At 44.6% G+C, this 13,983-nt stretch overlaps 1 protein-coding gene across 3 annotated transcripts in view; it reads left to right on the plus strand.

The window, feature by feature from the left end:
• The window catches only part of CUEDC1 (CUE domain containing 1), a 535,352-nt gene that overhangs the window by 417,907 nt on the left and 103,462 nt on the right, over nucleotides 1-13,983 (plus strand). For all 3 annotated transcript variants that reach the window (XM_085649520.1, XM_085649521.1, XM_085649522.1), the window contains one exon: nucleotides 3,944-4,127. In XM_085649520.1, the coding sequence (XP_085505646.1) occupies nucleotides 3,944-4,127 (184 nt within the window). The remainder of the gene's footprint in view (nucleotides 1-3,943; nucleotides 4,128-13,983) is intronic.

Genomic DNA, 13,983 nt, shown 5'->3' on the forward strand with positions numbered 1-13,983 from the left:
TAACGCAACCTCAACCCAGGAGTCCCAAGTTCTACATGGTACCAAAAATTCATAAAGATCCCATTCACCCCCCCTGTCGCCCCATAGTTTCGACACGTGGGAGCATACATGAACCAGTTGGCAAATTTTTGGACACCTATCTTCAACCATGTGTTCTTAAAATGACATCTTTCCTCAAAGACACCACAGACTTCCTCAAACTTAATCTTATAAACATTACCGAAGAGGAAACCACATTATTGTGCACAATAGATGTTAAATCCCTATATACATCAATCCCACATCAAGCAGGAATAGAAGCTGTCGAAAAAGCCCTATTAAATACAGATTATGAAGAAGGCATGAAGATTTTTTTGATGGAACTTCTAGATTTCACCCTTCTACATTCCTATTTCCAGTGGCAAAACACATGGTATCTACAGAAGACTGGCACTTCGATGGGCAACTGTGCAGCGCCCGCGTATGCCAATATCTTTATGAACTACTTTGAGGAAGAACACATTTTAAACACTCAACCTTGGAAGAACCAGACACTGCTATACTTGAGATTCATCGATGACATTTTCCTATTATGGAAAGGAAACCACAAAGAACTTGAAGACCAAATCACATTACTAAATTTCATCGATGACAGAATTCAATTCACACATGAGATCAGTGAACACACGATCAACTTCCTGGATGTAAAAGTCACTAAAACTTTGAGAGGTTTCGAAACTAACCTGTACAGAAAAACTTCGGACAGAAACAACACCTTGACATATGACAGCTTCCACCCCCAACCACTCAAACAGCATTTACCGTACTCCCAACTATTGAGGGTGAAAAGGATTGTCTCAGACAGCGTCAAGTCTACTGAACAACAAGAAGATATGCTACAAAGATTCAGACAGAGAGGATACCCAGAACACATATTGACACAAGCTAAAGATCGAGTCAGCAACTTCACTAGACAACAACTACTCTCGACACGACCCAAAACTACGGATGAAAGAATAACATGCGTAAGCAAATTCTCTACTATGAGCCAACACTTGAAAAAGTCAGTCAAAAAACACTGGACTTTGTTACAACTGGAACAGGATTTCAAAAACACCTTCATCCGTGAACCAGTATTTGCTTACACACGTGGCAAAAATATTGGAGAACTCATTAAACACCCATCTACAAAGTCATCTCAAGCTACCCACAAAGGCACGAGACCATGTTTAAATTGCAGTAACTGTCACAATATTATTAAGGGAACTTATATCACGCATCCCATGAAAGGTCATAAAATCAAACTACACGTGACAGCCACATGTGACACTTCCAACATAATTTACTTGCTAAAATGCCCGTGTGGGAAAGTCTATGTTGGGCAAACAGAACGTAAATTAAAAGTTCGGTTGAATGAACACAAAAGCAACATAAGAACAAAACAAACCAAATCAACGGTAGCCCACCATTTCATTGAAGCCCAACACCACAACAGCCAACTAAAAGCTTGTATTCTAGAGGTTGTGGAAAAACGAGAAGGAAAAGATAACCATACCTCATTACTGCAAAGAGAAAACTATTGGATTTACCATTTAAATTCATTACAACCGCATGGTATGAATGATAGGGTGGAATTCTCATGTTATCTATAAATCATAAACATCCCTACAAGCTGGCTCATCTACCAGTGACATTGTCCCTGGGTACCATATCGGAAGGCTGCCGCTTCCTCTTTGATTGATTGTGACATTTTTGAACTCACCATTTGTAATATTCATACAGACTTTTGTTGGTAACATATCACACCATGTTCCACACCACTAGTATACTTTGCCACGTTCGACATTGTTACTTTTTTCAGTAACTTTATTTTCCCCTTCGCACACACTCATGCAGTCCTCTTTCGACTTTTAGCACCCACACGCAAGCACGTCAGTTACGGTAAATACCACACCAAACAGCGATTTAGAATCAGCAGCACACTCACGGAAGACCCCTGAGCGTATCGACGGTTTACAGCATCGGTAAGATCTTGACACTTGCTAGTAACCACATATAGTGGCCACTTTAGACTTTCTATTGAATTTCTAATATCCGCCTTACTTAAACTCGGTGATTTCTGATAGAACTATTAAATATTTTCACAATGCTAGCAACCGCTTTAGACACGCTGTTTATCTACACATTGACGCATTTCCCACACACACCATTCCTGCAGTTGGTTTACAGATTATATATGCCTCTTTAACCGTGAGAACACGCTAACACATTCAGACATCACCTGATTAGCATCTTCACAATGTATGCGACTAGGACTGTGTATCATGTATATCTTTCTTGTATCACTATATACAGTTTAAATCTTTTGTTTTAGATGTTCCCTGATGAAGGCATTACGCCGAAATGCATTGGAACGTCGATTGAGACGATGTTGTGAAATTAACATGTTGCATTTTGGGAAATGAAGTTTTCCAATGGATCAATGAAGATTCGATTGTGAAATTAAAACAACTCTAAACATTCAAACGTATAATTGAGTAAAGCATTCATTGACAACTACGATAAGCTTATTTTCATTACAGTCCAGTGCCCGGGGAGACACCCCACATGGGTGGGGTTGTTACCTATTGTTCACTTTACAATAGAACCAGTTACAGTACATAAGGACTTCAGAGTACATGAATTACATAAAAGATACGAAACAGATAACCTCTAAACTCAAAGAATGGTAGTGAGTACATATGTCTTCTACAGATACTTGTGGTTAGAGCTACATATATATACAAGTTGCAAATTCACTCAAAATTAAATTTTAAGAAAAGTTGAAGCGATTACGGTTGGACACATATATATTACATATTTACAGAGCATGATCTTCTCGCCATTGCTAGGGTTCTTGCGGTGCTCGTTCAGCCATGCCTTCAGAGTGCTGTTGCATTCACAGGCGGTGAGCTTGGGCCTAGATGGCTCCAGAGCTGGTGATTGCCGTAGGGGTCAAAGGCAGGGGGGTGGTGGTGGTGGGCGAAGGTGGCATGAGGTAGTCTGCAGGTAGATCTCGTGCTGCTCAGGGGAGGGGGGTTATCAAGCAAGGTTGTACACATCTTGCCCCAAGTTGCACCAACCATCTGGGATTCATGTCTGTCCACCCTCTTCACCGAGGGTCGGTTGAGCGTAGTATGACGGAGCTGGTGGGGAGAGAGGGCTCTGTCGAGTAGAGAAGAGGCCCTCTGCATGTACCACCACTACATCAAGAGCACAACTTTGGCGTCCGGGAAGTTCAGCTTCGTGGAAGCCAGCACCTGTGAAATAGTGGGAAATTCTATTTTTCTTAAAAGGCAATGCTTACAACTGTTTGTTTGAATAGTCCATTTGAAAATGAACCCTTCATGTCATTCGAAACTTTTGGTTGAAAATGAATGTTTGAAAACAATATGGAAATGAGCTTGTGTGTGCAAATATTATGAGACTAAAAGATTTAAGGGTTGCTTCAGTTGTACACCATTTGGGGCAAAGTGCTTCTCACACATTCTAGGCCCCAAGCACTTCACCATATATCCTTTGCTAACAACATATTTTTAAAAGTTCTTTGCAGAATTTGGAACTTGCACTCGTTTACAGTTTCAGAAATTTCGCCTATTCCAAGCTAATTGTTTTTTCACATAACAAGCAATCTTTCGACCAAAGATTTTCAATGGAAGGTTGAGCAGTCATTAATAAATACTTCATAATACCAGTTCTGATGGGTTATTTGAAGCTTCGACAACCACTTTCCATACAGATCTTAATCAGACTTGGTGAATTGACCAATGCACGATTGATTTGTAAGGGTCGCCTACAGATGGCTGAACTGTTTAACGGGATGGCCCTCTTCACCTCTCTTTTACACACACGTAAAAACTTATTTTGGAGATCGATGTGACCAGTGCTGGCAGGTGAATGTGACTTTGCGCTCGTTCCTTTCCAGAACTCCCAGAGCTCCACTCCTCCAGGGCGGTGTGAAAGCAGAGAGAAGCTGCAGGGATCCCTGGAGCAAGAGCGGAAGATGAAGCAGTACCTGGAAGATGAGCGGATCGCCCTCTTTCTGCAAAATGAGGAGTTTATGAGGGAGCTCCAGAGAAATCGGGAATTTCTCCTAGCGCTTGAAAAAGGTAAGGGGCGCTCTGAAGGTGACTGACAATCTGTTCAACTCGGAAGCCATTTTAAGATGTATCCTGGTCGCCCTCTACTCTGCCATGTTAGAGATTGACGGCTGAGCCGCCGCCCATCCCCCGCGCTTTGTCCATCTCTTGACATTCCTTTGCAGACACCGTGGCTGCCTCTTCGCGCCTGGCAGCTGCTCCTGGGAATTGAAGCAGCTCCCCTGCTGATTAACTCTTCTCTCTTTCACTAACACAGAAGCAGCCTGTCTCCGAGCAGCGGCCCTTGAACGCTTCCCATTCGTCATTAAACTGCACGAAGGAGGGAGACTGAATATTTAACGGGCACCCGCTCGATTGCAAGAGGCTTGTCTTATTTTGCCGGTGGCCATGTTAGTGTACAGAGTAAATGAGTGAATGGAGCATGGCTCCTTCAGAATCCACTGCGCACACATTCAACGAGAGCTCGTCTTGCTAGCTTGCAGTGTCTTTTATTTTAATTGTGTATGCTTAAGGAATTAATGTCACGAGATATCTGTGATGAGGAGTTAAAAAAATCGCACTTTATTCAACCAAAGTGTCCTTTGTTCAACTACTCAAGGCCGACAGATCAATATGCAGGGTAACCTCAGAGACCGTCCTCCCAAAAACTACAGACAAACGCTTTTTTCAAATAATGGCTGCTTAAAGTCGTCTGTCTTGCGCTAATATACGTAAATAAGTCCTCCCTATACCCAGCATACGGAAGCCGGTCTTTGTTGGTTAAAAACATACTTTTATCTTGATTCATCAAAACATTGGCCTTTCTGATTAAATTGTATTTCGCTCATTGTAATGAATAAGCATCTAAAGTTTCCCAAATCCTTATTGCTTTACTCCGTATCGTTATTGCTGATGTGAATGCCGCTACATTGTGTTGGACCCCTTTATATAGTTAAGAAAACAGACATGGTTTCTCAATCGGACAGTAAAAAGATGATTAAATGGGAAAACGTTGTAGAAGCAGATTAATATATTGAGGCAGTGTGAAGAATCAAATGTTCTATGAAACGATTTTATTTTTTATTTTTTAAATGCTGAAACTATAAAAAATTGAGGTGTAGTGGCCAACATAAACACTAATTTAAAAAGCCAATGGAAAGATTTGCTTTTTCCAAGCAATTCTGCTATCCGGGAGCATCTCCATTGAAGTAACAATTTGTGATTTGGGAGACTATCTTACATAATACATGCTCTTTTTTGCTCTTTTTACTGTACAATGATTTATCTCAGACTCATGACATGGCTTGGCACTGTACATATTCTCCTCAATATAATTTTGCAATAGAACGCTATGTTATGGTAGCAGCAATTTCGCAATTCTCTTTGAGGAAAGGGTGTCCGCTTTTATGTGTATTGATGAGCCTTAGAGTCTGCAAGTACCTAATCAATATCCGTAGCAAACGACCATATGAAAAGCTGAGGTAGCTGCATCCAGTATTGAGCAAAGGTGCACCGCAAACTGTTGGCCTGGTCTATGTCGACCTTAGTGACCTTTAAAAACAAGCAATACTGGAGCGAAATTTACTCTCTGAAGATAGTGCTGCTTCATTGAGTAGATGAGCACTGATGGACTTAGCTGTGTTCTGTTGACATGGTTTCATTAAAGGGGCTTGTGTTCTCCTCACATCTTCTCTGCATTAGAGCGTTGGTGGCATGCGTCAGCCCGGAAATGTATTTGAGCCATACCATTTCTGTATTTTTTTTATAGTTTTGATTGCTTGCATTTACTTTATAGGTATCTTTGCAGCCAATACTGATGAACTATTGGGTCCCACCATGCAGATTTCTACAAACACCTCCCCCCCCCATTCAATTTCCACCCCAAGCTTTTTGTATTACCTATGTCTGTACCAGGCTTTATTGAATGTTATTCATATTTTTGTCCTCATCCCTTTGATTGGTGGAGGCGGCGGCAAAGCAGATTTACAACAGCGCATGAAGGTATGTTGAAAGCTGCTTTAATGGGCAGAAGTACAACCACCGTCCTTCTAAAATCAGCTGATACTAATAGAATTCTCATTCCCTTTTTTGGTAACGTTTTCCAGAAAGGAACACAATTGGCGCAACTGAGAACATGACATAGGGATAGCGACAGGTGTAAACAATTGCAAGAAATATATATTAACTTGAACCACTATATACACATCTTTCCCCAAAACAACAAAACACACATTTCAAAAGGGATGGAAAACGTGTGCGCAGTAAACAGCTCCTTGCACGATAAGAAATTTAAAGTACAAAATAAAGACAGTTTCTTGAACAAAAGATAACCAGGTCTTTTAAAAACTCTTCTCCCAATATATTCTTGATCACCATCTGTTCCACCATTTAATTCTTTACTCGTCGAGGGAATAGATCTGAAAGATAAATTACATGACATTTCATGTTCTGAACATTTAGAAATCCTACTGTGATTCCAAATTCTTATATTAGTGACCTTCACAGAGTTTTTAAACAACGTAACCAGGCTACATGGTTTAGTACATTTTGAGAATTTCTCACATCCTACTAGTGCCTTGACCCACACCCAATCACCCACACTCACCTCTCTCTGGTGACCATTTGCAAATCTAAACTCTCCTTACGTTTTTCTTTCAACTTCTCTCACTCGCCCTCCAAGAGATTTCAGCAGACACAATAACACATACCTTCCTTCAGTCCATCCACACAGGAACAAGCTTACGGCCAAGGTTCGCTCCTCTGAATAACTCAAAGTGGGTCTTACCAGTAGTCTAATGATGAGCCAATCTCTTTTTAGTAAATACCCTTCCCAGTCTACAGAAGACATTGTAGCATGTTGAATAATCTCTTTTAATGGACAATCGAGCGTTCCAACTATTCCATTACATTCAGGCCTATAAGATGCTCCTTAGTGTGTACAGTTTCTCAATTCTTAAAAAATGTTTCCATCTCTTTGCACGCCAATATCAGTAATATAGACTTAGGATATTGTTCTCTTCTTTCTTGCAAAAGCTTCATAAGGGCACCAGAGTTCATATAATGTACCCGTCATACCACTGCCCACCTCTTTTTAATGTACGATCCAATTTTTTTCACCACGCCACCGGTGCTAAATCTCCTCCCCCAGGATGGGCAGGGGGAAGCTTCAAAGGCATGCCGCCTCTGTGAGCTTCCCCAGGCCACTGCAACCCCCCACTCTGGCGGGAAGCTTGGCCGCAAACCCCAAATAAGGACAGGGGATGTGCCAGCCTGCCAACCCCACCCCTCAGGTGGGGGAGGCGAGGTGAAGCACATCCCCGGGCTCTCGCCATCTTGAAGATGGGAAGCCCTACCCAATCAGGACTAGGCTACTGCCCCCCTCCCACAGGAGAGAGGCAGGATAGGGGGTGTACCCACCCCAGGACAGGGACCCATTGGTCCCTGCCCTTCACCGACCTATAACTTCCCTAAATCTAGTATTTAGGGGCACCCTGAACCTTCCTTCCCCAGATTCCAAAATCCGAAGAAGAGCTAGAAGAAAGAAGACCTGCCCTGCAGCTGCTAAGAAGAGGAAGACACCAACTGCTTTGGCCCCAGCCCTACCGGCCTGTCGACCCTCGAACCTGCTCCTACCCGGCATCTCTTGTGGCTAGCAACCTCACAAACCCCGGAGGACCTGGCTACCTTTTGACTCTAAACCTCTGGGACTCCCATGAGTAGAGGCTCTACTCAAAATCTACTTCTAATCCCTGGCAGCAGCCCGGAACCGCAAACCCAGCACACTCTGCACTAGCCAAGCCTGGCCTGTGCCGGAGTGAACAAAGACCACGAGAATGACCCCACGGCGACTGTAACCCCGAGTCCGGCACCCAAGTACCTCCCTCGACACTCCTGAAGAAGCCTGCAGCTCAGAACAAGGTGCCCCCCAACCACGATCAACAGAGGGTAAGATTTCCTGACACCAAAAGGCACCCCTGCACCCGGTGCCCCGCGGCCCCCTGTGCCCAATCCCGGGGTACCTACCTATCCTCCAACTACCCAACTTACCTCTCAAAGTGGTGGTGGCACCTGAAGAATCCTCGTCCCCGAGCTTGCAGTCTTTTTCTAAATCGGAGATTTCCCATTGAAATCAATTGAGCGCCCGAAGGCTCAAAAGCACCCTGCACCCAGCCGCCCGAGTGGCCCTGGCAGTGCAATCTCTACACCTATCTACTTCCCCACTTGCCCTGAGTAAGTGACCAGGAGCCCAGCTCCCACAGCCGTGTGGCCTGCTGGTCAGCAGCCACCAACCAAGGCCCCCCTATCCCTCATAGGATAACATTGGGCCTCACTCTCTCTCTGCACCCGGCCGCCCTAGTGCCGCTGAGGGTGAACCAACTGTACCTACCTGACCCTGGGGGACCCCTGAGTCTATGCCTAGAACCTCAACTCTTCTAGTCTAGTATTTACCTTTAAACCGATAACTCAATTTTCTTCATAGGGTAACATTGTCTGGCTATTTCCTGAAATTTATTCTTAGTGTGGACTTTTCAAATCTTAAAATATTCACCAAAAATCAGCCGAGTAACAAACACTCACCTGTTCTTAGGTGAGCTCCCAGTGCTGGATCTTGGTGCCCAGCACTGACTCTGAAAAATACTTACAACTGTACTTACCAGTAACCCAATTTTCTTCCACAGGAAATCATTGGCTGTTTTTCTGTGAAATTTCTAAGTGTCAATTTCTGCAAACGTTAAATATTCTTTAAAAATCGTATAACTTCTGAAAACGTAATTGCTTACCTGTTTTGGATAAAGGTCCCAGTACTGAGTCTAGGTACTCAGTACTGGATTACAAAAGTAACGAGAACATGCTATACCTGCAACTTGAATTTTCTTCCATAGGGAATCGTTGACTGTTTTCTATGAAATATTTTCTAAGTGTCAACTTTTAAAATAGCAAAATATTGTCTAAAAATCATCACAGTAATTAAGTCGACTTTTAACACTTGATTCTAGGATCCAGTCCTGGAATTCCAAAAGTAATCCTAAAAGTAATCTGTTGCAAATAACTTGAAACTTCCATTGAACTCAATGCATTATTGCCTTTAAAATTGTGTTGCCTATTGCAACCACTTGTAACTGTTTACAAAAGTCAATTGCCTATTGCAAAAGTATTTATACAAAGCATCTCATTCTGAGAAAGTATATTTTAATACCAATTGTTGGTTCTAAAATAAAACAAGCATATATTTTGTATATATAAACCATTGGCCTAGAGTTGTTATTGAGTGTGTGAGACCACACACACACACACACACAAACACACACCCACCCTTCTCTGTGGGGCCTCTTCCCCTCCCACCCGCCCCTTCTCTGTGGGGCCTCTTCCCCTCCCACCCGCCCCTTCTCTGTGGGGCCTCTTCCCCTCCCACCCGCCCCTTCTCTGTGGGGCCTCTTCCCCTCCCACCCGCCCCTTCTCTGTGGGGCCTCTTCCCCTCCCACCCGCCCCTTCTCTGTGGTGCTTCTCCCCCTCCCAGCCGCCCCTTCTCTGTGGTGCTTCTCCCCCTCCCACCCGCCCCTTCTCTGTGGGGCCTCTTCCCCTTCCACCCACCAACCTACCCTTTCTGTGATGCTTTTTCACCCTACCCTTTCTGTGTTGCTTCTTCTCACTCCCATCCAGCTGTTCTGTGTTGCTTCTTCCCCCTCACACCCACCCATCTCTTCTTTGTTGCTTCTTCTCCCTCGCACCCACCCCTTCTGTGTTGCCTCTTCCCCCTACCACCCACCCTTTGTGTTGCTTCTTCCCCCTACTTCTTTGTTGCTTCTTCTGTGTTGCTCCTTCCACTGACCTTAGCCAAGTCAAGGTAGAGAGAGATAGGATCATCGTGTGAGGTGAGCTATCATAGTAATGCAGTATTCAAGCTATGCCATGTCCCTGGTTTTGTCTCATGCATTACTTTTAATATAGGCCGTTGTTTTTTATGTTATGACCGTTTTAAAAGCCTCCCGAACAGTAGCTCAAGCAAGCTACTGAATTAGTGTTTAAATAAAAGTATTCAATTCTCTACTTCCGAAGGTGGTCTGTTATGGATTAGTCTGTGTGCCACCTAGCGTTTAGCCACCATACACCTTTCACACCATCCTGCATGTGGTAGAGAGTCAACTCAGTGGGAGAGGGCTCATCTATCCCTCTGCTCAGGATACTTATGTTCTCTATCTTTTGTATGTTCATGGTGAGGACAAAAAAATAATCAAGCAGACATAATATTGTTAAAATATTTTTGCTTATGTTCTTGGCAAGTAGTGACTGAACAGCACTCCTTGAGACAAACTTCTGTTAGTTTGTTTCTGCACATGGGTCAATTCTAGGTATAATGTGGAAGAGGTCAATTTCAAATACAGAAACTCGTCCAAGATACAGATACAAAGATAAATTCATTTTGGTCAGGTCACTGAAGCAGCCCATCTATACAGTAGACAATAGTTAGAATAGTCTGTTATTTGAGTTAATGCTACTGGACACCAGTAATTTAAAAAAATGGCCATGTTTGGTAACACCCTCATGGTTTCCACTATTGGCGTCTGGAGTACAATCCCTGTAATGGAGGGCTGGGGAGGTAACACATGAAACACACCTAAATGAATGCTGGTAGGATGTAGGGTAGAAGAATTGAGATATTTAGGACATCTCGATGACCTATAGAAGACCAAGATCCAAACATTAATGGTAGGCCTGCCTGATCAGGCTTTTCACCAGGGCAAAAGACCGGTCTCTGGTCTAGGACCTGACTGAAATGTTCTGGTTCTTAATTCTCTGTAACATGTTTCAGCTATCAAGTGGGCGCTGTCCAGGCGATGATTGACTTCAGGAACCATTGGGAACTTAAAATGAACACGAGGAACAAACTGCTGCTCTAAACTGTCCTCTTTGGCATACAATAAAAGCCAATAACCAGATAATTAGCTTGAAATACATTGTGTAAAGTTGGTGGCATCAAATAATCAGAATGCTCAAAGTGGCAGTCACCTAGGGGAGGCATTGCACTGTGACTGTATTTCTTAAATGCTCTATTGCTTTCTTCTAAGTTTTCAATACTTAAAAATGCCCTGAGGCGGGTAAATGCATTGCCTTCTGCAATCTCTGTGAAACAGTTCAATAAATCAGGTTGAGGATTGGGTTAATTTCTTTTGGGTGATCAGAGATGTCAGGGTGCTCTTAAAGTCTTACTCTCACCAATCTGTATTGAGCGGGGCTTATTTGAACAATCCTGATCTCATGAACACTCTACCTTCGTTATCATTGTCAAATGCATGGTTATGCTGAAACGTTTGTGCAAAACGCATCAGCTAGTTTATAGCATTTTACAACTATCCTGTTTGGCACGATCCCTTCTTTTCCACTCTGTTTTCCCTGTCTGTTTTTGGATGAATTTGTGCTTTGAGATTACTGCTATCAGATCTGCAAAACTTAAAGGCACCTAGTGCAGCTCGATGACCAAACGCAGTCACACAGATGGTAGGGACTCCTAAAGGACTCAATCAAGAGACACCAGAACTGCAAGATATCTGATAGAGACTGCTAGCTGCAGATTGCTTACCGTCAAATTATCCCCAGGTGTCAGACTGGATCTGGAAATTCTTTCGTGAACGTTACGTGGCGTTGGTCGGCTTCACTTCATGTCATTTGCATCGGAAGTGATGTTTGCAGTTTCTGTATAGGCGCCACCTAGGTGCGCTGACATCAGTTCTTTTCTTTCCACACCAGTCGGTTCATATCAGGGAAGAGCTTACCCCTTAGTTACTTTTTGACTAACATTTTTTCGACATTATGTCGAAGTCTGTTTTTTTGAGGTTATTCCTCCTGGTGTGGCATAAATGTCATCGGATAATACTAGCTTCAAGCCCTACAGCGCCGGTCACTGACAGATGTTGGTGACGGACCCCCACCTTGTTTGCCACTGGTGCCCAGAACAGACTATGACCTGGAGGCCTGTTGTGACTGCCAGGCCATGCATCCGAAGGCCTTAAGGGAGTGATCTCTCAAGCTCCTGGCATCTCGATGTCCCAGTCGAGAGGAAGGTCCCGGGAGCGTTTGCTAAGTTGTTGAGCTATTTGTGTAGGTCTCGGTCTCACAGAAGAATTAGTGGAAGCATGCTTTAACTTCACCTAGTCTGTCGGCTGACGAAACCAGGGAACTTCACTCGAGGGCTGGCCTCGCTGGTTGAGCAAACGCCTTGGTTGACTCTGTGCCTCCCCTCATTTCTTGGAGCCGGAGCAATCCTGACTCAACTTCAAGAGTTTTGTGAGGCCATGCGCCTCATATACAGCATCCTGTTCAATCTGGTGTACTTTTGGTCCCCTTTGGGTTCAGGAGGGGCCCCTACTGGATCTGCCCAGCAACCCTGGCACCAATCGATCCTCAGGGATCCACAGCTGTGTCTGGCTCTGCTCCAGTCATGCCATGTCAACCTTCCCCAGCGCTGGTCTCAAGGCTGGCTCTCCTGGCGGCGCCATTCTCATTTACATTCCAGACTGCGACACGAAGCTGGAGAGGTGTTGCCCGGTGCTGAATGGATCCATTCCTAGGCTGGAGCCTAAGCGCCCTTCCTATGGGCTAGAACTCTGGAAAGAATGGGAGGGATCACTGAACCCTGAAAAATACCAGCTTTTGAATCTTTGGACTGGTGTTCGGATCTGGGTGAAGCCAGTGGACTAGACACTTCTCCAGATACTGGCATGCTTTCTCCCCCTACTGTGGCTATGGAGGAGGGAGTTTCATTCGCTTGGTGGTGTGGAGGGCAGCTGATGTCCTGGACCTTAGTTTGCCTTCTGTAGTAGTCAAGACTAATGTCTTGACGGAAGTGCTTCAACCGGGAGTGTTTCCTCTTCTGAACCTCTTCTCCCATACAACGAAGCCCTTACTGATAATCCTAATTGGGACCTGGTCCAAGACCAAAACAGGAGCTCCTTTGAGCAGAACAGTTGCCCCCCACCACCGCTCCCCTCCAGTGGACCCTAAATCCCTCTCCGAACATCCCTACCCCAGATAGCTTGGTGGTCCAAGCATCCATTTCACATTTAAACCCTGGCACATTCCAAACCGCTCTGCCGGACCGGAATTCCAAAGGGCTGTACAATTTGTCTTCCCCCATCTCGACCACTGGCAGTTGAAGGCTCACGTGCCCCCAGGCTGTCATCTCTCATCTCTCATCTCTCAACTCCAGGCTACGGAGGACTTTCTACATTTGCTGGTGTTCACTATCAACATGCTGAAGTCACACCTGACTCCCACCCAGTTGCTCCCTTTCATCGTAGCTGTCCTGGCCATGATGCAGTTTGGGACCTATCCTCCCGAACATAGTCTAGTATTTTCAAGCTATGATACTGATGTTTCAGCCTCCATTCTGGAATTTGGTGAGGCAGAGTCCGAGGCTGCTGGGCCTCATAGCCTCCAGCATCCTGACACATGTCTATTGGCATATGCAGGCTCTGCAGTGGCACCTGAAGTCCATTGGGAACAGCAACGTGGGAATCTCTCTGGTATCATCCAGATCTTGGAGGGAACTGTGAAAGATCTTTAGCGGTAGACCCCTCTCCCTTCCCCAACCAGATGTCACAGTGGGGGCAGATTCGTCACTCCTGGGATGGGGCGGCCATCTGGGAGAGGTGGGGATCAGAGAACTCTGGTCTTCGGAGGAATCCAGACTCCGAATCAACTTGTTGGAGCTCCAAGCGATCTGATGGCATTGAAAGACGTACTATGGTTCATCCAGGGAGTGCTGGTGCAGGTGTTCACAGACAACACCACCACCATGTAGTACTGCAACAAACAAGGTGGTGTAGGGTTGTGAACCCTCTGTCAAGAGGCCCTACATCTCTGGAGGTTTAACATCTGGTGGGTCCCC

This window comes from Triturus cristatus, chromosome 3_2, assembly GCF_964204655.1.
Source record: "Triturus cristatus chromosome 3_2, aTriCri1.1, whole genome shotgun sequence".
In the NCBI taxonomy this organism is placed as follows: Eukaryota; Metazoa; Chordata; class Amphibia; order Caudata; family Salamandridae; genus Triturus; species Triturus cristatus.